This window comes from Mandrillus leucophaeus, unplaced genomic scaffold (assembly GCF_000951045.1).
Source record: "Mandrillus leucophaeus isolate KB7577 unplaced genomic scaffold, Mleu.le_1.0 Scaffold417, whole genome shotgun sequence".
Taxonomy (NCBI): domain Eukaryota; kingdom Metazoa; phylum Chordata; class Mammalia; order Primates; family Cercopithecidae; genus Mandrillus; species Mandrillus leucophaeus.
The window spans coordinates 2,414,234-2,440,231 of record NW_012104443.1 but is presented as its reverse complement, the minus strand read 5'-3'; the positions used below and the strand labels follow the sequence as shown (position 1 = coordinate 2,440,231).

General features: G+C 39.4%; 1 protein-coding gene and 1 pseudogene across 4 annotated transcripts in view; one reads left to right on the top strand and one right to left on the bottom strand.

Moving 5' to 3' along the window:
* The first annotated feature begins 5,722 nt into the window (after window positions 1–5,722).
* On the top strand, window positions 5,723–7,200 carry LOC105548621 (annotated as a pseudogene). The gene is made up of 2 exons (XR_001007418.1): window positions 5,723–5,894; window positions 6,120–7,200. The product of XR_001007418.1 is annotated as a casein kinase I isoform alpha pseudogene (transcript).
* A 6,868-nt stretch (window positions 7,201–14,068) lies between these two features.
* Window positions 14,069–25,998, bottom strand: part of LOC105548616 (chromosome unknown open reading frame, human C15orf41) — a 279,913-nt gene continuing 267,983 nt past the window's right edge. For 2 of the 3 annotated variants that reach the window (XM_011992702.1, XM_011992703.1), the window contains one exon: window positions 14,069–15,976. In XM_011992702.1, the coding sequence (XP_011848092.1) occupies window positions 15,847–15,976 (130 nt within the window). In that variant the 3' untranslated portion in view covers window positions 14,069–15,846. The remainder of the gene's footprint in view (window positions 15,977–25,998) is intronic. The other variant, XM_011992701.1, reaches the window with a different exon arrangement.

The following is a 25,998-nucleotide window of genomic DNA, read 5'->3' as shown; positions in this document are numbered from 1 at the left end:
CACGGCTGGCTAATTTTTTTGTAATTTTAGTAGAGACGGGGTTTCACCGTGTTAGCCAGGATGGTCTCGATCTCCTGACCTCGTGATCTGCCCGTCTCAGCCTCCCAAAGTGCTGGGATTACAGGCGTGAGCCACCGCGCCTGGCCCAAGTTTTTATTTTTAAGATTCAAATTTGTATGTTCTAGGTTAGGGGAAATAAAAACATTTTATATTATGATTTCTTGAAGATTGCTTACATGCAGCTTAAGCTAAAATGCCTTTCTAAAACTCAAAAGGCCATGATAATTTTAAAATAAATTTTTCTCTAATATCCTGAAAAAAATGTTAAGCAATAATAACATTAAGGCTTTCTAAAATACAATCATGAGCTGTTGATATTCATAATATTAATTTCTGTCCTGAAGGTTTGCAGCATGATTACTACTTATCATAGAAAATTAAGCTATAGAATAATGTTCATTAAGTTTTCCTTATGGCTCATTATAACATTGCTATAATGCCAGATGAACCTCACCCCAACTCCCATCCCCTAAAAAAACAAGAGTTATCAATGAGCCAATGGGATAATGTCATATTAATTAAATAGAATATTAAGTCAATACTTTGGTTTTTCTGTTATACAATATTTGGAAACTTTATTAGTTGAGATAGGCCAGGCTGATGCTATGGTAATAATTCCCAAATCTCAATGCTTAACACATAAAGGTTTATTTATTGCTGTTTTTAAAAGGACTCCTGTAGCATGGTGGTGGTGGTATGTAGGTTGCTCTATTTAGTTTCTCTGTGCTCCAGGATGATAGAGATTTCCACTTCTAGAACTTTGGTTGAGTGTTACAGCAAGGGAAGAGAAAGAATGAAGAATCCTGCAGTGTTTCTCATTGTCTCCCAGACACATACAGGTCTCATCCACTCACATTTCATGAGCCAGAATTTGTAATGTGGCCCCAAGGGGGCTGGAAAGTGTGTAGTCTCTTGTACATTCTGGAAGTTGAGGAGAACTGAATATCGGTGAGCACTAACAATGTTTACCACATTTTCTAAAATAGTGTAAAAGATAAATTATAATAACATTATGTAAATTAGAGGAACATTTTGAGATAGTTTTACTATTTACTGGCTAGGAAATCTTGGACAAGCTACCTAACCTCTCTGAGCTTCAATGACCCCACCTGGAAAAGGGGTAATAGCAATAGCTAACACTTATCAAGTGTTTATAAGGTGTCAGGTTCTGTTAAGAATACTCTACCTATATTAAATGCATTAATCTTTATAATTCACACACAAGAGGTACTTATCTCCATTGTTACATATGAGACAATTGGGGCACAAGGACACAAAGCAACTAGCGTCACCCAGACAGCATGTGAGAGCTGGATCTGTGATTGAAGTCCAGGTATCTGGTGCCAGTGCTCCTCGACTCCATGACTAGGCTTTACCTCTTCTTTGATAGCTAATCACACCCATTTGAATGAGATGTGTACTGAGTACTTAACTTGCCATTGCAACATTTTAGATGTGCTGGCAAAATAGAAAGCTGGCTAACATATTCAACTGAATGATTCAGTGAACATGGTGTTCTTTTATGGAGGTGGGGAGTAGGGAGGGAAAAGGAAAGGGTTATCCCAAAATTATTGTATATGTGGCCAAGAGTTTCTGTCCACAGTTCTCTATGGGTGCCTTTTACTCTCTATAACTCATTTTAAAATTCTGACCTCAATACTAATAATGATGCCTTTGAAGACTTCAGTTCTGACACAGGCACTTGACAGATTTTCACAGAATCCTACTACAGACTGAATTTGATGGGGATGCTCTATAATAAATTACTTGGGTCCCTCTTCTCTCCAAGAGAAGTTAACTTCCATCACAGCACTCTTAAGAGTTTCAGATTTCATAGAAATCAGTGTTTCTGGATATGTCTGAGCAATCAGTGACTTTGTTAGACATTTCAACTGGATCTCTCCCATCATGCAGTATAAGAAATTATACCAAGGGCTCTATTCTAGAAAGCCACGAGATTCCCTTGTCAGTAGGAAATGCTTTTGGGTGCGAGTAACAGAATACCTAATAAATAATAATTGAAACAAGAAGAGTTCCTTTTTCTCACATAGCAAGGAGACTGAGGGTTGGCAATGCTGACATGGGCTCAGTGGCTCTAGTGGTTTCTTATCCTTTTCCTCAGTGTCTTGATGGCCACTGCAGCTATAACCATCCCATCCTTACATCAAAAGGAAGGGGATGACAGTAAAGGGAAGAAAAGCTTTCTATGAAACTTCACAAGAGGTGTCACAGTCACAACAGGATCACATGCTCGTCATTGACCCAGGTCACCTGTGCTGTGAAGATGCTGAGCATCTTCCTCCAAACTCCTGATTAAAATGCATTCTGCTAGACAGGATAAAGGAGTATGTGTGCATATGTATGTGTGTAAATGGTTTGTGTAGACAATAAATTGTAGATGAAATATTGTGTAGACACACATCCTTTCTCGTAGGCATCCGGGAATAGATAACTCCCTAACTGGGTTTTCATCATGAGGGCCTATTAGCTGCTCTGGAACTGACCTGAGCCCTCGGAAAGTGGCAATATTGACTTCCAACTCTAGAAGACGAGGGCCAATCAGGCTGTCTCTGTGAGCCTCCAATTTCAGCACATGGGGGGTTATGGTTCCCACAGCAGTCAAGAAGTCCTTCCTCATCACATCTCCTCATCACATCTCCAAGAATGAATGAACTGATTATTTTGGCAACTCTGTAATTCGACTTCACTGCATTGTAAACCCAGATCGATTTTAGGTAATAATCAGATCAAGCCATTTCAGGACAGTTGTGTCAAGCTTAATGTTTTTAACAAGATAGGGTGCCAGGTTGAATCTGATGCAAATTAATTTGAAATTTTCAAATTCAGTTAACAAAAGAGTCTGGATTATCTTTATACCACAAAGTCTACCATGCTAAATGGGTCCACTGCAAAGTTATTCTTGAGGACTGTAACTTTTGTTCTGCTGAACTTTTATTATTTGTGAGTTAAAAAAGGTAATTTTTTTTCCTCTCTAATTCCCCCTTTCATAATTGATGCAACACATTTGCAATAGAAGGAGCTATTGAGGGCACCACATTAAGGACAATGTTACAGCGCACACCACCAGTTTTCTTTCAGATGTTCTCATCCACCCATTGAGGTTAGAAGTTTGGAGAGTGCATCTGAAAAGCCTACCAATATGCCTCAACTTAGTATCCCTGTCTTTTCGTGTCCCATGAGATATTACTAACAAACTATGAAAAGACAGTCTCTGAGTGCTGAATATAGGTTGGTTCGGGCAATTTACTTACAAAAAAAAAATTAATTTTATTTTTTTGAGATAGAGTCTTGCTCTGTTGCCCAGGCTGGAGTGCAGTGACGCAATCTCGGCTTGCTGCAACCTCTGCCTCCCAGCTTCAAGTGATTCTCATGCCTCAGCCTCCCAAGTAGCTGGGACTACAGGCGCATACCACTACACCCAGCTAATTTTTTTATTTTTAGTAGAGATGCCGTTTCACCACGTTGGTCAGGCTGGTTTCGAACTCCTGAACTCAAGTGATCTGCCCACCTCAGCCTCCCAAAGTGCTGGGATTATAGGCGTGAGCCAGGGTGTCCAGTTGCAGTTTGTACTACAATTTAATATTTGTGATTGGTGAAAACACATTTTAATGTTTATTTTAAAAAATATTTTTTAATTTTTCAGATAGCATATCTGAGGGAGGGAGAAATCATTCTCTTCAGTGTAAGTATTCTTTCAAGTTTTTTTTTTTTAATGTTGTAAAGTAAATAAATAAGCAACTTCTACAAGAAGCAAAACAACATTAGTTAAGTCCTCTGTAAGCAACAAAAGACCACTTATCTAACTGGCAGCTTAGTTAACTGGAACTTAGATGGGAAGCTCAGTTCATTGTTTGCAGAATGTTCTGAAGCCCCCAGGTGAGAGAAGCCACATTTTTCCATACCTGGCACTTTTGTAACAGTGTTTTCCGCTGCCTAGGAGAGCTGATTCGGCATCTGCCTCCAACATTACTGGCCTGTTTTGGGAGAGGAGCATCAGCACTTGGTTCAATTGTTTAGAAATTATACAGCTTGCCTGTGACCTAAGGAGGATTACGTTTAGGAGTGGGGCACTTTCGAAAATCATGTCTTTTAAAAAGTCACCCCAAAAAGTGTCACAGTCATCAATCAGAGGAAGAATCCAGGAACAAACTAGTGATTTCCCCAAATTCCTTTTGCTTTGCCTTTTTGTTTTTTCAAAGATCAAATTCAAATAGCATTTTATGCTTTCTTTCACTGAAAGGAACGGGCTGAAGAAGGTATTTCACAACTAAGAATTAACAATGGCCTGAAGGTATTTCTTCAATCCTCTTAAAGAAAGCTTTTATATTATGACAAACCTGTGCACCTTTAGGGGGCTCATCTTGTGCACGGTGGATTTGAGCCGTCAGTCAGATGTGAAAGTCCTGGCTGATCCTGTGCTGTGCTGCTGCTGAAGCTGTATTTATGGCAAAGGCTTCGCTCACTATCAAAAGAAACATGGGCTCACTGTCTCTGAGCTTCTCCTCCAAGCAGAGGAATGTTAAACCAGACATCAGTCTGCGAAAACAATCAACTAAACATATGCCCACTCTCAAAGAAGGATCTTGTTCTGCCTGTCTCTTAAGTTTTGGAAAATGGCTTTTCCTAAATGAGCTTTAGAAAAGCAATAATAAGCCAAGCTACACACCTTATAGTGATTTTTATATTAACACAGAAAACACAAATTTTTAATGCTGTGTATCATTCAAGTAGAATCTTCAATGGGTGTAGTAATATAATTATATAACACACAATACAACTATAATATATGATACTAGTTTTATTAGAGCTATGCTTTATGACATATTAGGCACTAATCTTATTTAACCCTCATAATAGTCCTGTGTGATGGGCATAACTTCAATTTTACAAATGAAGAAACTGAAACTTTTAGAGAGTTTGATTATATCTAAGCGCAGAGGTGGGGATTCCAGACTATTGTCAAAGCTTGTGTCTTAGCCAGTAGGCTCTACTGCCTACAGTTCTAGAATACTGTATACTGGTCATTCTCGGTGATGATCAGTAGATGTTCATGAATTACTGTTGGTTTAAATATTACCTTATCCTTACGGGAAGAGAAGATGGTAAACATAATATCTGTGGGTTTTTTTTTTTTTTTTTTTCCAGTGGAAGAAAAGTCAATATATAAATTGACCGAAGGAAAAAATTGTCTTCGGTCCTTCCAAATTCATTCTTAGTGGCACATCCTTAGGCTCATGGCAATGTATAGAAAATGACTGTCATCAAACGTTAAGGATTTTAGGATAGTAAAGTACTAATAAAATGAAAACTATTTCTGTCAAAATGCCCAGCTGATTTCCACCATAGAGATCTGGGCAGGACCAAAACAGTAAGGTTCAGAATGTACATTAAAAATATACCAGAACCTTTTACTTTGTAAATAGTCAATATAACTTACGGGATTAGAAATTCCTTGGAATAAAATATTAACCCTATGAAGGAAAGGACAGTGGACAGGAAGTTAGGTGGTGCAGATTCTGGTCCTGCGTTCTATTAGATAGCTATGTGGCCTTGGACAAGTCACCTACCCCCTCCAGATATCAATGTTCCCATCTGTAAACTGAAGCCTCTGGTGCCTTTCAATCATTCAAATTCTGAGTCGATGAGGCGGATCCTTTGGAGCGGGCACCGGATATCCCTTTCCCAGAGTGCTCTGCGCCGTGAAGAAGCGACTTCCGGGTTCTGGGGGCATTTTGTGTTGGTTAGAGCTGGAGTAACCAGATGGCGTCGTCGGCGGAGTGACAGGACCGGAGCCAGCGGCAGTGGTGGCAGCGGTACCGCGCCCCAGCTCACCGCGCCCCTTTTCCAGCCTCGACGTCGCCGCGAAAGCGAGGCAGCAGCGGCTGCCCAGAAATAGGTGGCCCAGCCCTGTCTGAACCGCTAGAAGCCCTTCACAAACTGCGGCCTGGCAAACCACCAGCCGAAAAACAAACAAAAAAAATGTGACTGAGCAGCAGGCATCAGGTTCCCTTCGCCGGCATCTGGGCCCTGGACGCCAGGAAAGGCCTCCTTGTTCCGCTTCCTGCCGCCTTCAACGGTAGGCTTGGCCCAGCCTCCATCTTCGTCTCTCACGACTGCTAGCAGCAGCGGCTCCAAGGCAGGATTCATTGTCGGAAGGAAATGCAAACTGGTATGGGATATCTGTTCTGGCTCCCTCGGAGACATCTATCTGGCGACCAGCATCACTAACGGTGAAGAAGTGGCAGTGAAGCTAGAATCTCACAATGCCAGGCATCCCCAGTTGCTGTACGAGAGCAGGCTCTATAAGATTCTTCAAGGTGGGATTGGCATCCGCCACATAACGGTGGTATGGTCAGGAAAAAGACTATAATGTACTAGTCATGGATTTTCTGGGACCTAGCCTCGAAGGCCAATTTCTGTTCAAGAAGGTTCACAGTGAAAACTGTACTTATATTAGCTGACCAGATGATCAGTAGAACTGAACATGTGCATAAAAAGAATTTTATACACAGAGCCATTAAACCAGATAACTTCCTAATGGATATTGGGCGTCACTGTAGTAAGTTATTCCTTATTGATTTTGGTTTGGCCAAAAAGTACAGAGACAACAGGACAAGGCAACACAGGCCATACAGAGAAGATAAAAACCTCACTGGCACTACCCTATATGCTACCATCAATGCACATCTTGGTATTGAGCAGAGTCACCAGGATGACAAGGAATCATTAGGATATGTTTTGATGTATTTTAATAGAACCAGCCTGCCATGGCGAGGGCTAAAGGCTGCAACAAAGAAACAAAAATATGAAAAGATTAGTGAAAAGATGTCCACTCCTGCTGAAGTTTTACGTAAGGGGTTTCCTGCAGAATTTGCCATATACTTAAACTATTGTCGTGGGCTACACTTTGAGAAAGCCCCAGATTGCATGTATCTGAGGCAGCTACTCTTCATTCTTTTCAGGACCCTGAGCCATCAATATGACTACACATTTGACTGGACAATGTTAAAGCAGAAAGCAGCCCAGCAGGCAGCCTCTTCTACTGGACAGGGGCAGCAGGCCCAAACCCCAACAGGTAAGCAACCTGACAAAACCAAGAGTAACATGAAAGGTTTCTAAGCATGAATTGAGGAACAGAGAAGCAGAGCTGATGATCAGAGCAGCATTTGTTTCTCCCCAAATCTAGAAATTTTAGTTCATATGTACACTAGCCAGTGATCGTGGACAACCATTTACTTGGTATAAAGAACTTAACTTTACTATAAACTGACTCTGGGCAGCATTGGTGATGCTGTATCCTGAGTCATAGCCACTGTAATTGTGAATATTAACAGATAGTGAAACACGGTGACTGGTTTTCTAGTGCATTTTTTTCAAGTGAAAAAGTTAACTAAATGGCTGACACACACAAATTGGTGGAGAAATTATGCATATGCCAATTTTTTTTTTTGTTAGAACCTTTTGTTTTGAACTATACTTCTTTGAGATCTCATCTCAGAAGAACGTCATGAACAGTCTTCAGTCACTTGTGATGGTTGTAAATGCTCACAATTGTGCATTCTTAGGGCTTTTCCATCTCTCGGGTTTGCAGGTTGTTCACGTAAAACATTGTTAAAATTGTTGGCTTCTTGTTTGCAAACCAGCTGATAGGGTAGCAACCAAAGGTTCCAGTGTTTGAGCGCATGAAAGACTGCCTGCTTACTTGTGCTAGAAATAATAGCATCTAAAGTGAAGACTTAAGAAAAACTTAATGACTACTAGATTATACTTAGGACTCTGCATTAACTTTATAATGTTCTTAGTATTTTTTTAAAAAAGCTTGTCACAGAAATTTAGTTAACATCTTACAACTGAACATATATGTATGTTGCTTAGATAAATATAATCACTGTAAACATCTATATGATTAGGGATCTTGTTTTTATTTTGAAGTGGGAGCTTTTTTGTTTATAAGTTTATTAAAAACTAAAAACTTTCTGTAAGAAAATCAGTTTTTTTAAACAAAAAAATGCCTTGCTGACTCACTATTAAATAACATCTCCCGATTTTTTGATAAAATTCTGAGTCTATGAGTCAAACTCATCTTTGCTAATGGCTTGAAGATCCAATTAGCCTTTCAGGGAATTGTCAAGATATAAACTGAAAATGTAATTAAATTCTCACATGAGTTTCTCAGCTCATTCTATGCCCCCATTTTGCCATTTTTAACTCCTTTGTCATTGGGAAATATTTTCAAGGACAGTGGGGAAACAAGTAAGATGAAAGTAATTTACCAAAAGACTGAGTTTTACATCATTATGCAATGTGCTCATGGCCACTTTGCCATCTTTCATTGTTCTGCTTTTCTATCATCCTCTGTTAGGTTGCATTGCTATTTTTTCATTTATTGAAAAATTTGGTTTTTAAAAATTGTAACTGAAACCAAGATGGATTCTTCTATTCGTATTAGTACAAAATATAATACTTTTAGATTTTTACCTAATTTTCCATGTGCAATGATTGTTATTATTTTAGCTGCCAGAATTAATGAACTGATACAATTAAAAGGTTTTGGCAAAAGTATTTATGGCTTAATGGTAAGTATATTAACAAAATTGTCTTACCATGTAAAGCATACAGTTCTTCTCTGTCCTTGAAAATATCTTAACACTTCTTTTTGGGAACATATTTTCAAACCACTATTATATACAATCACTACCTTATAAAAATGCACTGCACTAAGCAGAAAATTGATACCCAGATGATATAAAGGCCATGAAAGATAAAGGAGGCAGAGTGTGTAACTGACCTTGAATCCCTAGCCTGGTTTGAGTGGGAGAAAAAAAAAAAAACCCACCCCCAACCCCACAAAAAAAGAAAGAAAACAAATCTCCAAAGCTCGAAATGTGTGAAATTTACTAATATAATTTTTGAATTTCAAGATCTTTATGCAGGGCCAAAATATACAGGCCTCATGTTTTTCATCGATAATATAATTGAACTCGTAGACATTTACTGAAAATGATAATTATCTGTGCCCATCTAGTGTTTATCTTGAGGCTTAAAATCATATTTCTATGATTCTGATGACATATTTAGCTTATCTGTATTACTAGACAGACCTTAGCCATGGACAGACACTTTGCTTGATGTTATAGAACTATCAGAACAAGTTATTGCTTGTTTTATTACTTAGGCCGATGAACAGGTATGAATTCTGTTTCAAATGCTTAGAATGTATTTATACTTGCACTGAACATGAATGGCCCAGAGCAGGAATGGAAAATATGTGGCATCCATGTGATCACTGCCTACTCTAAACACTAGATCAAAGCCTTAGCTGCTGAGCTGAACTTGGCCTTGGAAATGCTTAATAGCAGTGAACGCAGCCACCATAAGCAAATAGAAAGCTACTTGCCGTCCATAGTCTAGGGTTAAAATATCTTATTAAAGACCTCATAGCTTTCCCTCTTTCCTTAATGTGATTTGCTTTTCTAAAATTTCCAAATATTTTGTGTTGTTTTCATTTTGAGGAAGTAATGATTTATTTTTCTTCAATAAAAGAGTCTTTTGTTGCATTAAAAAAATTCCCCACAGCACCTCACATACTTCTAATACACATCAGGGACTCAGTAAATATCTGTGTCTTAAATAGTTTTAATGCTGGAAATAGAAGACAGAATTATCACCTGGAACCAAAGACCTGGTCTTAGTGGTATCTGCACTCTGGGTCTGTTCTCTCCAGCAGCTCATGGAAGGAATCACATAGTAAAGAGCCCCAACAAATTAAGTCCTGGGAAACTGGCAGAATAAGAAAAAATGTGGAAGTTCCAGTTCTTTTGTGCTACAGGTTTCCAAATTATGAGGAAATATGCCAAATGCCTTTGGCTTTCAAATAATAATATACTCTGAATTAATGACTAACAAGGAAACACCCACTGAGCGGTTCATGGGCAGTATCTCTCCAAAGGTCAGATCCTATTGGCAAATGACCAAATAACCCTTCTCTCTTGAGCCGGCCAACCACTTCTATGGCCAGGAAGCACTTTGCCATCAACTTAGCATTATAAAAGGGAGCAATTAAAAGTATCATTTGCAGTTAATCTAATAACTCCATTGAATATTCCAAAATCTGTGTGTGAAACACAGTTGATCTGGGACTCTGCAGTGATTTGAAGAAAAAAAATTTTTTTTAATGGAAATATAAAGATAAGCCATTTCTTTTTAAAGAGAAATAAAGATTTTTAATATTCTCATTTAGCAACATAGTGCATAAACAATAATGTATTAAGATTAACTTTAAGGCAAATGCAACAAAAAGTTACATATATTCCCCCCTTAAAACTAAGTGTGCATCCTAAAACACTCTTTTTGATGAATTTGATTCATTTCACATTTTGGGGAGTTTCTAAATTAATTAATTCTTTAACATCGACACATGATTTTCTCTGATTGTGGTAAATACACTCATTTTTCAGATGAAGAAAATGAGAACGTTAAAGGTTCCAATTATTTGCTAATGCAAGTGAGTGATAACATATTTAATAAAACTCTGTCATTCATTTACTCATTTAACATTTATTGAATACCTGCTCTGTCTGCACCAGAACTCTGTTAGGCATTAGGGACTACAGTGAACAAAGTAAGTGTAGTTTTTACTTTCATGGAGCTTATAGTCTAGTTGGAAATCTTGCATCAAACAAGTACAGAAATAAGTCAACAACTGAGATAAAACAAAAGCAATCAAATAAAGGGTGCTTATAACTTTGTTTACTTAACAAAACTATAGTTTCCTCCAGAGAAGTGGTTTTACCTTTTTATCTAAATTTTGATTTGTCCTATAAAAGAAATTCAATTAAAAATGTAAAATACAGAAGGTCTACTATAGATCCACTGAATTATTATTCCTGAATGTTATTTCTGAATTTCTGTTTAATGTTAAAATGACAAGTTTTTTTTTTTTTTTTGAAAAAAAAGTGCTAGTTATTGTAGAAATACCTTTAACCAAGGCAGTTTCCAGGGGAATTAATGACCACTTCAGGTTAATGGTCATTGGATTCATGTTCAGCCCTCAATTAAACTCTGAACTTCAATTGTTATTACTTAATTGACTTGGTTATATTTCACGTCAGCATTTCAATATGACCTTCCTTTTAAAAAGTAAAAATTGCCCTGACATAGTACCATGAGTCTTTAGTTGAGCCTGACGTTGTTGCAGCAGTCCACACTATCTTTATATATAGTTGAGCCTAGAATTTGCTTAGCTTCGCTATCACTAGTGTACTTCCCATTATCCTTGCCTATAAAATGAGACAGCTTAGGATAAATCCAAGTGATGAGGGAAAAGGATGAAAAAATAAATATATCTGTTGCCATGATTATTATTAAGATGCCAAATAAATCCACAGAGATCCTCACCACTGTATCCTAATTGCAGGGAGTTAGACAGTTTTAACGAATACCTTGAGTAATTAAATACTATCAAGGTATGCTTATTTTAAAATGTTCCCATATTATCTTTTCCTTACAAGTGACTCCAAATTGTTAAGTAGATGAAAACTTAAATCTCCTTTACCTATACATTAAACAACAAGAACAAGTTGGATTTATTTAAACAATGAGTTGGATTTTATATAAAGTGAGTATGACATCCAGATCGAACTTTGCTATACTAACTGAAACAAATTAAGGCACCAAATGAGCATTTCCCTTCCCCTGTACTGTGGAAATGTTTTAAAAGTCTTTTTGAAGTACTTTGATCAGGCTTTGAAATCATTTTAGTGGATTACTATTGTATGAAAACTGTAATTTATAGCGCTTGACCTAAGCAGCTCTTTGTCTCACAGCCATATTCAAAACAATAGCAGGAAAGTGAAAAACAGAAGGCGAACCCAAGTTGTTCAGGTTATTATTTAATTCATAATTCCATCTTCCTTGTTTAATCTTTGGAATCCAGGCATGTTCTTAATAAAACAGGTTCAGATGATGTTTACTAAATGTAGGAAGGTTAGTTTAGAGTAGCAAGATTAAATGATCCAAACACATGACCCTTCCATAACCCACGAGTGACTTTACACAGACAGGTTCAGATAGACGCTTCCCATAAATGGTGACGTTGCAGGCAAACTTCTATTGTTTGCCTTTTAGTTTCCTCTCAAGTTAAGTTTGCTTTGTTCCTTAACCCTAATCAAGAATGTGCCTATTGAGATTTTCTCCTCTCATCTTGTCACAAAATAGTTATACTTTGAGACAACTTGCTCCCGTCAGATCACATGAAAATGGCAAGCTACCCCCAAGATGAATGAGCTAGGAGTGATTCGTTAAATTATACAGACATTTTGCTATTTTAATCAGCTGAACACCACCACTCAGGCTGAAAGTAGCTATAAAACCGTACTTTTTTTTTTTCTTTTTTTTTGCTCCAAATCATTTACTGAAGGCATGAACCTCAAGCCATATTTAACCCTGTAAAATCTTATTATCTAGTTAAAATTTTATGATCCTTCTGGTGCCACATATGCACTTGAGTATTTAGGCATGTGGAGGGTGCTTAAGTTGTTTCTCCCCAAAGAGGTTAGGCCAATTGCTCCCAACGCCCCAACCAGACGTATGCATCAGGACATATTTTCGTCTTGGGATCATGATCTTTTAGAGAGAAAAAGAGCCCAAGAGTAATGAGAAAATGCAGGGTACATGTCCATGTAGAGGGAAACTAGCAAAGGCCAGCGCAGGGGAAGATGACATGGAAAAAGTGAAAAGTGAAGTGAGAAAGCATATGGAAGCAGTAAGGATTTAATGCAATTGAGACAGCAGGTCTCTCGATGGGAAGAGTTAAAAAGAGGAGGCATCTAAGGCATCTTGGTTCCAAAGAGGAAAGAAAGCAATGGGTGTAGCTCCCCAGTGAGAAGCAAGTGAATTAACTGTTCACTTCAGCATTAATTAGTGTGGCCCACCAGGGACCATTTAGGTAGATTACCTCATCAGGGCTCTAAGCAGTCCCCTGGTGGCCTGAGTGAGTTAATGCACCCCCTCAAGACCAGCAATTTATCATCTTTTCCAGAGGGAATCAAGCCTTGCAGATAATGAACAGGTACACACACCTACAGTTACAAAAAAATTATTTCCCTTGGAGGTCCAGCTTTCTACTTTAGATCTCTGAGACTTTCCTTTTCTTTTAGATTTTAGGAGTGTTGTAAAGAGCTGATGTATGCTTCACTAGAAGGCAAAAGAAAAAAAAGGATATGCAAATGTTTATGGGTTTTTTTTTTTTTGGAGGGGGTACATATGCGAGGTGGGAAGGAGTCTATGCAGTTGCCTTACATATCAGTACTAGATCAGCTTTGCTTTGAGTTGCTCCGTTTCCAGACTTCAAATGGTCTCCTATGTGTTTGTGAGGGCAGATGCTTGGCAAGTCTGTATATGCCAGGGAGAACGTCATTCAGTTTTACGTTTTACACACGCTCCTGCTTTCTGGCTTTGCATAATTCATTAGCATGGTGTGCGGAATGCACCATAAAACAAGATTTGGCTTTAATGTTAACGTTCTAATGACGACAGCAATAAAAATAAGTTGTCATTCCGTGTCTACTTTCTGGGGCTGATGTTTATATTGTCTAAACTAAAAAAACCAAACAAGCAGACAACGCATAGAGATGGGTTTCAGCCTGAGTGGTGTCGTTCAGCTGATTTTTTTAACAGAAAAAGAAACAAACCAAGGAGACTTTAAGCATCCAATTGGGGAACATTACTACCTTCTGTCCCATACCCCTCCAATTCAAAAGGAGTATAATAATCACATTAGTTTTTATGTGTGAAAAACTTACTTTTGACTAATTTGTAACCTTATTGTAGTGTGTACAGTTTACTGTTGGGTTCTTTCTCACGTTTAAGGACCAGATTTTAAGCCTCATTCATAAAGAGGAGGTAGCGCCTTTGCTAGGAACACCAGTACCTTCTCACAACACATTATGTCAGGGCAACAGGTAAAAGAATAAATATAAAATGCAAGTACCTTTTTTATTTTTTAATTTATTTGTTCACGTTCATCATAAATTTGTTTAATGTAAAATAAACAAATCCTTGACAAGGGTTTAACAGGATTTTCAACATCTGTGCAGATAAATGTAATTTATTCCTAAAGAAAAAACAGTTAAGAACATGCCAGGAAACCTGCTTTTAACATTTTTGTATAAAGTGTGTGTGTGTGTGTGTGTGTGTGTATCCAGGCAATACAGTAGTGGTTTCAAATCATTCTGTTTCACTCAGAAGCCTGCAGGATGAATTTTATACTGAAACAGAAGTTTGCCTGATACTTCTTTAGCATTTCATCTTCTTCCTCTCTCTTTTGATTTAATGCACCCCACTCAGAGTTAAAATCCACACATGTTTGGACCAGGTTTGTGTCCTTCAAAAGGAAAGGCAGCAGGCATATTTTTCCAAACCTTCTTTGGTAGAAAATGAACAAAGTATAAATGACATATTTAGTCTTTTGAAAAAAATCAAGCAATGTATATAAGTTACAGCTGTCTGCAACAGTTACATTGTTGTTGTTAGTATTTCCCAAATCATCTATTCAACATTATAAGTTATGTTTTATAATGTTGTAGCAAATATTTTACTAAATACGTTTTGGGTACAGATTAATATTCAACTTCCCAAAAGATAGGTTTATTATTAACTTATTGATGTTTCGCTTTAGACTGAAATCTGATTTGCAGTACATAAAAGTACATAAAAGTGAATAAAGTGAACAAATAGAAAAATCTCCTTTATTTTGCTTATTTAAAAATTGCTCCAGGTTTATTTCTGGCACACTTAGTTCATACAAAGCTAAACATTTCTAATGCTGAACTTATTTGAGTGTTATATAATTACATGGTATAAAATGCATATACTAAGCAGTATACAGAATGTGCCTTTAAAAAACTCTACTCATAAAAATACTAGCTCATGTACATACTGACAGCTAGCCATGTTTAAAAATAAACTCTCCTCAATGTTGGGTCGTCTCCTCTCGGCCCCCAATCTAAAGGAGTGTGGTTTCCAGGCACAATAGAACTAATACTTTCAAATAAGATAAATCGAAAATATTTGGTGTTCAAATAACATTATTAAAAGAGGAAATTCTCATCAAGTGTATTTTTGCAGCTTGGCGTACTGTCACAGAAGTCAGGAAGCCGTAAAGATTGAATACAGCAAACACACGGCATAGGCGGGCTGCCATCAAGGTCTTCTGGAGCTCTGCAGGTGAGTGCAAAGGTGGCGTCGGACTTTGTGGCTTCAGCTTTCCTAGGTTTGTGCTAGATTATTCCACGATGGTAATGCAACGCTGGGTCTCTGTGAGTGCACATGAAGAGAAACGGAGAGGGAGAGAGAGTGAATGGAAGCTTAGGGAAAAAAAAATAAGAGGGTGATTCGGTAACTGGGAGGAGAATTGAAAAATCACACCTTTCAGTCTTCACATTTTTTCTTTTGTTCAGCATACAAGGAGAAACCATCCGGAAGAAAGAAAGATTATGACTATCTATAAACTAATTGTTTGACAGAGACAGAAATGCTGATAATGAGTGGGTTGTGTCTGTAGTTCTTGGCTGTTCACATCAGCAAGGGATGAAGGAAAACAGAAACTCTTGATATGTTTGTCTAAAGAGGTAGTGGTGTGACTACGGGCAGCAAGAGTTCAGCTGAAGTTCAGGGCAGATGTTGCCAGGATCTTACAGTGCAGGAAAGTAAAATTGCTTCCGGATTCACCTTTTCCTCCCAGCTTCTCCTCCAGGATCTTCAGGGTCAAGCTATGCTGTGGCATAAGGTGACAATGTTCGTAGGGAAACAGGCTTTGAGCAGGATGCCCCTTTCCCGGTTGCAGTCCAGCTCCTGGATAAATCCATACCAATAGATGACTAAGCCTGGCCCAAATCTGTAAAAACACCAGAAAATAACACATACACACACATGGTATCAACAGAGCTCTTGAAAAAAGTCACCTTGGGGCACTGATAAGATGACTAAATGACAGGACTGCACAAAATTTTCGTTTTGGTTGCTACCATTATGACTGAAAATAGCCAAACTTATACCAAAGAGTTCACATAACACACATACTGCCTGCTTGGATGGATGTGTTACCTTTCTTTTCAGAAACCTGAAGTATTTCGGATATAGAAACTCTGAATCTTACCTTTCAGTAAGGTGTTTATGAGCTTGGGCTGATGTGACCACCTAGCTGATGCACAAATTCACAGTGCAAACAGGGATGAGCTGGGGAATGCCTGTCTTGGGATTTAAGTCTAACATTTAATGGTACTATTTAAAAAAAAAATTAAACTTGCCTAATTGCAACTAAGAAAAATAAAAGACTGTTTGAAAACAGAATTTTAAAAAATGCAACAATGTATGGTCCTCTTCTGGCTAGAATGTTCTACTCATGCACCCACTGGGCTGGAAGTACTTCCTGTCATCCATGTGACACACTGGGTCCCTTTACCGTCTGCGTTACAACTTCTCTAAGTGTGGCCCTGGCATAAAGTTTGGTCATTGGTGCTTATGGAAATGAGGAATAAGGTCATGTAGGCTTGTGACAAAGTATAGACAGCCACAGGCTTAATAAAACCTCAGCATTTCTAAGCTGTGCCTCTGAATTATCTGCAGTTTTGTTAGCAGTGACTGATCCCCGCCAGGCAGACTCAGGAAGTGTTCCTATAGACTACTTCACCCATCAGGAAGTTGAGACCTTTAGGCTGGGTTCATAAAGATGTAATCACTATCAATCACTGCACACAGAGGTGTTTTGCACATCAGTTTCACGTTTTTCCTACCGAGGGCACTTAATTAAAGGGCAGCACTACTTTTGGTGTAGTGTTGCAGGAATTTTACAGTGTAATAATAAATTATGAATGTTGGGTTAGTAAAAGGATGTCTAAAAACAGAACTGCTTTCTGTATTCTAACATTACAGCAGGCTGAACCATGCTAGGCCAAAAAGCTTTTTCCTTCCATGATTTATTATATGCTGTCGTGTACTTGCCAAAACTAACAATACAGGATGGGCTGCGAGATACTGTATGCACAGGAACAAGTTCAGTTGGATGTCACGGCCTGGTTTATTTGGGGATTCACATTAGTGGGGTAGCCAAGTTGTATTCAAGATTATTTAAAACTTTGGGAGTCCCCTCTGTGCAGGTACAGAACCATGAGATGGCAACTCATCACTTGATCTTGTTCTAGAAGAAGTAGGAACTGGGTATAATTAGAAGCCTTGGAGCACCAGGCCCACTGAGATTTATCAGCTGCAGATGTTCTTTCCTTCCTCAGCTTCCCCAAAGAAAAGATTCCTTTGAGGTCAGAATTAGGCTACCTGTGCACAGGTGTGTGGGTCCCCAGGCTCAAATGCATACAAGACGAAGCTCACACCTGCAGAAGAACTTGCTTCCATTTAACCGAGGGTTTCTTTGTAACTTTTAATCACAAACACTTGTCTGTAATTGGAACATAAACCATTGGTACCTTTATTTTACAAAGAGCTCTATGATTAGTGTCAAATGATCTCAGATTTGTCAAAACAAGTCTGGCAAGAACAGAAAGATTTGTGATTCCGTGGACCATGTCTGAGAAGCCTCAAACTTTCCCATCACTGAAGCACCCCTGAGTCACGGCCTTGACAGATCTAACATTAGGCTCAACACATTCTTCCATTTTATTATACAGCCATTCTGGAGACCATGATGTTCTTTAGAAAGGCACTAATATTTTCACAAAGGAAGAAAAAAACTGTGATCTAACAAGTCACAGAGAAGAACAAAAGAATATATGGAGGTCATAAAAAACAAGCCCAGTATTTTAAAGATTTAATAAAACAAAAACACATATCACCAGCACTGAGCGAGTGAGAGCAGCCTGCACTTTCTCTGAACAGCTAAATCATAAGCCAAAGGACATGAAGCATGACAGCTCTTTACGAAAATGGCATTTTCTAGGCAGAAAAGCCAGGTTGGGGAACACCTCAGCGCTCAAGAAAATGGACTTATTTCACTTGTGAGGCAACAGATATTCCTGCAACTCAAAAAGGTTTTGCAAGATTGTGAACCTGAACATTTCATGTAGTGGTTCACAACCAGGATTCCCTAAAGGTACCAACACAGATCTATTAACATTTTGAGTAGGATTCATTAATAAGGCTCTACTGTCTACCTATGTTTTATGTTTCTTATGGAACTATGTTTAGGTTAGATAACATTACCTCTGTCAATGTAGCTCAAAACCTCTGAATGACAATATGTCTCTACTTAATTAAGAACGAGGAAGCACAACTTCCCTTTGTAAATAGAGATTGATAGGCTTTCAAATTATGTGGTCTTGGGTGACAAAACAATAGGGACTTTAGAGGGTGACAAGTTTGGAAATTTAATGGCAGAACAAGATCTGGCCTTCTTCCCAGCACCCACTTTAGTGCATTTCTGTGCCTTCTTCAACAGCTCAGGATCCAGAGATTATCAGATGCTGACGAGATAACCTTTCAGCAACCTACCTGTTTATGAAGAGGCTGACCACATTAAGCAACTGTATGTAATCAATTTCTTGGTTATCGGAAGTAACAGGAGGGGAAGTTTTGGTTGCTAATTTGAAATACCAAGCAATCAAAAATGGTAAAGGAGGTGTAAAATAGGATCCTAGAACATTTTTATTTAGGTCAAATGCACACTTCTGGGTTGAACCATTTCCCCTTTTTGATGCCTATTCTTATTTACTGTGGCACCACTAGACAAAAATGAGGTCCCTGGGAAGGCAAATATAACCTTTGTGACCAACAAAAATCAAAGAGACTTTGTTAACAACATTGAAAAGAAAACAGAGTCCTCGGGTCTGAGGAGATGTGCACAGCAGAGGTTGGTGTGCTACTGAGATTGCAGCCCTCCCTGCCAGCTGGGAGACACTCAGGAATGGGTGTCCATGGACATCCGAATTGATTCTGGAAACACTTTTTAAAGTTGACTATAATGTTATGGTTGCTATACTCATGGTCAAATAATAAGATCAAAGACCCCCAATGCAGTTTAAAGACTCCTGAGAAGCAGAGACTAGAATGTGAATGACGTTTGAAAAGTAATTTTGCTTGCAAATGAAATATCAGCAAATTAGCAAAAACAACAAATACTGCTTGAAAAAATGGGAGGTTTAAGTCAATAGCCATCAGAGACCATGAAGGCAAGAAAGATGAGGTTTTTCATAAGTAATGACCCCTTATAAATATGTTCAAAATGTGTTTCTTGGCTGGGCACAGTGGCTCACGCCTGTAATCCAAGCACTTTGGGAGGCTGCGGCAGGCCGAACACTTGAGGTCATAAGTTCGAGACCAGCCTGGCCAATATGGTGAAACCCCGTCTCTACTAAAAATACAAAAAAATTAGCCATGTGTGGTGGTGCTCGCCTGTAGTCCTAGCTACTCGAGAGGCTGTGGTGGGAGAATCTCTTGAACCCAGGAGATGGAGGTTGCAGTGAGCTGAGACTGCACTACTGTACTCCAGCCTGGGTGACAGAGCAAGACTCTGTCCGAGAAAAAAAAAAAAAGTGATTCTCTGGTTTGACTCCATTTTAGAGTATTTAGAGAAATTCAATCAGAGACGGCAGAACTAAATCTGGCCCTTCTGTGTATACCTGTTTCCTAGTGATTATCCCTCTGTTTCACCATTTATCTGTTATATTGGGACCCTGTTGAGGGTAAAGACCATATTTTAATGTATTCATGTCCTCCATGCCTAACACAGTGCCTGGCACGTGAAAGATACCCTCAGGGACAAGATGGGCAATAGAAGGTTAGCACTAAGATGATCAGACAGCGTTGCATTGGTTATAGAATCAGGGCGAATCCAGAGACAGGGCTGCAGGCAGAGTCAGCCGTTGCCTTGGCATGGCAATTTTATTAATGACCAGAGTGAGCACACTGGTGGCATACTTACAGGTCAGAGATGGGGGTGGGGGGGTTTGATAGGATTTTATTGTGGTTTGGTGGTTTGGTGTTGTGGAGTTGTGGAGTTGATTGTTGGTATGTCCTACAAGCATGAATTAAATAACACCTTGCTGATGGTTATGCGGGGCTAGGATATTGAACGTAGGTGCGATTAATAATGGCATGGACCAGGAATCAAAGGCAGGCGCGGCAGGACGGGATGTGGTGGGAGTCAGCATTCTGCGATGGGGTTGCGTGCGGACCAGAGAGAAAAGATACCAAATGCATGGAGAGCTCCCGTGACTGGTTAATAGGGTGATGGACCCGTGATCCATCGAGATGTCTTATTTGAGGGGAACGTGTGGGCGATCTTGATTGTTATGGCCCTGAGGTAAGAACCAGATGCCGGATACAGTTCAGTTATAGCTACCCCCACGAGTTATGGGCCCGGAGCGAGGAGAGTGGCATTATTTGGGCGGGATATTGGTTTCACGGAGGATGGTCAACAAGGGACTCCTAAGTGAGGGGGGGCATCCGTGGTGGAGAGGACTTTTTAATAGATATGTGCTATGTCCGATAAATGACTTAATGTACTATGTACGATCAAGATATGACTAGTTCTGTTGGTATGCGTAGGGGTGGTGTATGGGCTTTGGAGATGTGTGTTATGTGTTACTGTTGAAGTGTTTAGTAGAGTCCCTGCTTGTAAGCATGTCTTTCGAGAAAGTTGGGTAAGTATGTAATAATATGTGTTATGTACAGTCAAGCATATATAATACTATGTATTATACATGTTGGCTAGCAGTAATGCACGAATTACATAGAGGCATTAAAGGTAGGTTAATACTAAAGTTGTGCTGTGAGGCTTGTACAACATAAAATACAGAAAGTAGTTTAAATTAGAACGCCGGTTTTGGGTGTTGGTAGTAGAGTTAAATACTTTCTTTCTGATTGCCCTGGGGAGAGTATTCCATTTCTGGTTTACAAGGCCAGTGTATTAAATTTATACTACGAGGGCAGGTTCATTTGAGCAGGTTCTCGATTAGGGAGGCCAGTGGTATTAAGATTAAGATTGTGATAAAGTATATTGTAGATGCTATTTGGCCAATAATGATAAAGGGTTGGGTTACTGGTTGGCTTCCAATTCAGGTGAGGGTTAGTAGAATTGTGACTAGGAGTCAGAATAGGAATTGGCTGAGTGGGCGAAATATTATGCTTTGTTGTTTAGATTTGTGGAGTATGGGGATAACTGCTAGAATGAGGATCGATAGGAAGAGTGCTAGTACGCCTCCCAATTTGTTGGGGACAGATCGTAGAATTGCGTATGCAAATAGGAAGTATCATTCTGGTTTAATATGTGGAGGGGTGTTTAGCGGGTTGGCCGGGGTATAGTTGTCTGGGTCGCTTAGGAGGTCGGGTGAAAATAATGTTAATGTTGTTAGGGTAAAGAGAAGGAGGACTACTCCTAGAATATCTTTAATTGTATAGTAGGGGTGAAAGGTGATTTTGTCTGGGTTAGAGGAGATTCCGCAGGGGTTGTTTGACCCTGTTTCGTGTAGGAATAGTAAGTGTACGGTGGTGAGAGCGACGATAATGAAGGGTAGGATGAAGTGTAGAGTGGAGAATCGTATGAGAGTAGGGTTGTCAATGGCGTAGCCACCTCAGACTCATTGGACGAGGTTGGTTCCGACGTATGGGATTGCTGAAAGTAGATTTGTGATTACTGTTGCCCCTCAGAATGATATTTGGTTTCATGGGAGTACGTAGCCCATAAAGGCTGTTGCTATGGTTATGAGTAGGAGCATAATGCCAATGTTTCACGTTTCTAGGAGAAGATATGAGCCATAGTAGAGGCCTCGGCCTACGTGCAGGAAGAGGCAGATGAAGAGTATGGAGGCACCGTTAGCGTGGAGATAGCGGATGGTTCAGCCATAATTTACGTCTCGAGTGATGTGTGCGATTGAGGAGAAAGCAAAGGAGGTGTCTGGTGAGTAGTGCATTGCTAAGAATAGGCCTGTGATAATTTGTAGAATTAGGCAGGTTGCGAGAAGTGAGCCGAAATTTCATCACACGGAAATGTTGGATGGGGTAGGTAGATCAATGAGGGAGTGGTTAATTATTTTTATGATTGGGTTAGATTTGCGTATTGGGATCATTTGGTGCTTTTGTAGTTGAAATACAACGATGATTTTTCATATCATTGGTTATGGTTAAAGTCCATATGGAAGTAATGATATATATTTTATTTACATTAAGCGTATTATTGGTTATAGGGTTTGTGGGTTTTTCTTCTAAGCTCTCTCCCATCTATGGGGGTTTAGCGTTGATTGTTAGTGGTGTAATTGGTTGTGTGATTATTTTAAGTTATGGGGGGGCTTACATGGGTTTAATGATGTTTTTAATTTATCTGGGGGTATGATAGTTGTTTTTGGTTATACTGCGGCAATGGCTATTGAAGAGTATCCCGAAACATGGGGTTCAGGGCTTGAGGTTCTAGGGGGTCTTTTGGTGGGATTAATAATGGAAGTGGGGTTAGTTTTATGGGTTTTAAGTTTTGATGGAGTAGTGGTGGTTAATTTTAATAATATGGGTAGTTGGGAGATTTTTGAGGGGGAAGGATTGGGGTTAGTTCGAGGTGATTCTATTGGTGCGGGTGCCTTGTATGATTATGGGTGTTGATTAGTGGTGGTTGCTGGTTGGACGTTGTTTGTTGGTGTGTATATTGTGATTGAGATCACTCGAGGTAATAGACTATATTATTAGAAGTAGGGTTAGGGTAAGAGGAATGAGGAAAGAGAGGAAGTAGAGTTTGATTATGCCTTTCTGGGTAGTTACAGCTATGGAGGTAGTAATGTGTGTTTGTGAGATTATTTTGGGTATGGATTTTTCTAGTCATGTTGAATCTAATAGGAGGGCTAAATTTTGGCTTATAAGTAGGTTTTGATATGGGACTATATGATGGATCGTGGTGGGAAAATATCCTAGTATGTTGGAGAATTTGAATATTTGTGATGAATTTTTTGCTTTTAGTTTATTGGTCATAAGGGCGAGGTCTAGGGCTGTTAGGAAACCGAGGGTGGTTGCGCATAAGGCTGAGAGTTTTAGGTAGAGGGGTATTGTTGGTTGGGGGAGTGAGGTAGGGGGGATATTGTTAGTGATAAGGAATCCTGTAACTATACTGCCTATTATGAGGCGTTTAATTGGGTTTAGTAGGGCGGGGTTGTTTTCGTTGATGTTTATTCGGGCTGGGAAGCGGGGTTGTCCTGTTAGGGTAAGGAGAATGGTTCGAGTGCTGTAGGCACTTGTCAGGGAGGTGGCGATGAGAGTAATAGATAGGGCTCAGGCGTTGGTATATGACGTGTTTGTGGCTTCGATAATGAGGTCTTTGGAGTAGAAGCCTGTGAGGAAGGGTATTCCCGTGAGTGCTAGGTTGCCAATAACTAGGGAAGTTGAGGTGATAGGCATTGTTTTAAATAGACCTCCTATTTTTCGGATGTCTTGTTCGTTATTTAAGTTATGAATAATAGATCCGGAGCATATAAAGAGTATAGCTTTAAAGAAAGCATGGGTGCAGATGTGTAGGAATGCTAAGTGTGGTTGGTTAATACCAATAGTGACTATTATTAGGCCTAGTTGGCTCGAGGTGGAGAAGGCCACGATTTTTTTGATATCCTTTTGTGTGAGGGCGCAGATGGCTATGAATAGGGTAATAATGGTTCCCAGACATAGTGTGAGGTTTTGGATTAATGTGTTGCTTTCTATTAAAGGGTGAAAGCGAATAAGTAGGAATACTCCAGCAACAACTATGGTGCTGGAGTGAAGTAGAGCTGAAACTGGAGTTGGACCTTCTATGGCAGAGGGTAATCAGGGGTGAAGACCAAATTGAGCTGATTTTCCTGTTGCTGCTAGGAGAAGGCCCATTAGTGGGAGGGGGTTTGAGTTGGAGTTTAGGGCCAGTATTTGTTGAAAGTCTCATGAGTTATAGTGCAGGAGGAATCATGTTATAGCTAGGATAAGACCAATGTCGCCGACGCGGTTGTATAGAATTGCTTGGATGGCTGCTGTGTTGGCGTCTGTTCGAGCGTATCATCAGCTGATTAGAAGGAAGGATATGATCCCTACACCCTCTCAGACAATGAAGAGTTGGAAGAGGTTGTTGGCGGTAACTAGAATTAGTATGGTAGTGAGAAAAATGAGGAGATATTTGAAGAATTGATTGATGTTTGGGTCCGAGCTTATGTACCATAGTGAGAATTCTGTGATGAATCAGGTGATGAATAGTGCGATTGGAGTAAATATTATAGAAAAGTAGTCTAGTTTAAAGCTTAGTGTTAAATCTAATGTTTGGATTGTTATTCAATGTCAGCTTCAAATGGTTGTTTCTTGATTTGAGAAGATGTATAGGGTTGTTGGAAGAAGGCGAGTAATAAAGGTATATATTATAATTATTTTTACATAGGGTATGAGCGTTTTTTGTTAGGGTTAATGAGGGTGGCAAAAATTGGAAGAGTTAGGGAGGAGAGGGTTGTTATCATAAAAATAATTAACCACTCCCTCATTGATCTACCTACCCCATCCAACATTTCCGTGTGATGAAATTTCGGCTCACTTCTCGCAACCTGCCTAATTCTACAAATTATCACAGGCCTATTCTTAGCAATGCACTACTCACCAGACACCTCCTTTGCTTTCTCCTCAATCGCACACATCACTCGAGACGTAAATTACAGCTGAACCACCCGCTATCTCCACGCTAACGGTGCCTCCATACTCTTCATCTGCCTCTTCCTGCACGTAGGCCGAGGCCTCTACTATGGCTCATATCTTCTCCTAGAAACGTGAAACATTGGCATTATGCTCCTACTCATAACCATAGCAACAGCCTTTATGGGCTACGTACTCCCATGAAACCAAATATCATTCTGAGGGGCAACAGTAATCACAAATCTACTTTCAGCAATCCCATACGTCGGAACCAACCTCGTCCAATGAGTCTGAGGTGGCTACGCCATTGACAACCCTACTCTCATACGATTCTCCACTCTACACTTCATCCTACCCTTCATTATCGTCGCTCTCACCACCGTACACTTACTATTCCTACACGAAACAGGGTCAAACAACCCCTGCGGAATCTCCTCTAACCCAGACAAAATCACCTTTCACCCCTACTATACAATTAAAGATATCCTAGGAGTAGTCCTCCTTCTCTTTACCCTAACAACATTAACATTATTTTCACCCGACCTCCTAAGCGACCCAGACAACTATACCCCGGCCAACCCGCTAAACACCCCTCCACATATTAAACCAGAATGATACTTCCTATTTGCATACGCAATTCTACGATCTGTCCCCAACAAATTGGGAGGCGTACTAGCACTCTTCCTATCGATCCTCATTCTAGCAGTTATCCCCATACTCCACAAATCTAAACAACAAAGCATAATATTTCGCCCACTCAGCCAATTCCTATTCTGACTCCTAGTCACAATTCTACTAACCCTCACCTGAATTGGAAGCCAACCAGTAACCCAACCCTTTATCATTATTGGCCAAATAGCATCTACAATATACTTTATCACAATCTTAATCTTAATACCACTGGCCTCCCTAATCGAGAACCTGCTCAAATGAACCTGCCCTCGTAGTATAAATTTAATACACTGGCCTTGTAAACCAGAAATGGAATACTCTCCCCAGGGCAATCAGAAAGAAAGTATTTAACTCTACTACCAACACCCAAAACCGGCGTTCTAATTTAAACTACTTTCTGTATTTTATGTTGTACAAGCCTCACAGCACAACTTTAGTATTAACCTACCTTTAATGCCTCTATGTAATTCGTGCATTACTGCTAGCCAACATGTATAATACATAGTACTATATATGCTTGACTGTACATAACACATATTATTACATACTTACCCAACTTTCTCGAAAGACATGCTTACAAGCAGGGACTCTACTAAACACTTCAACAGTAACACATAACAC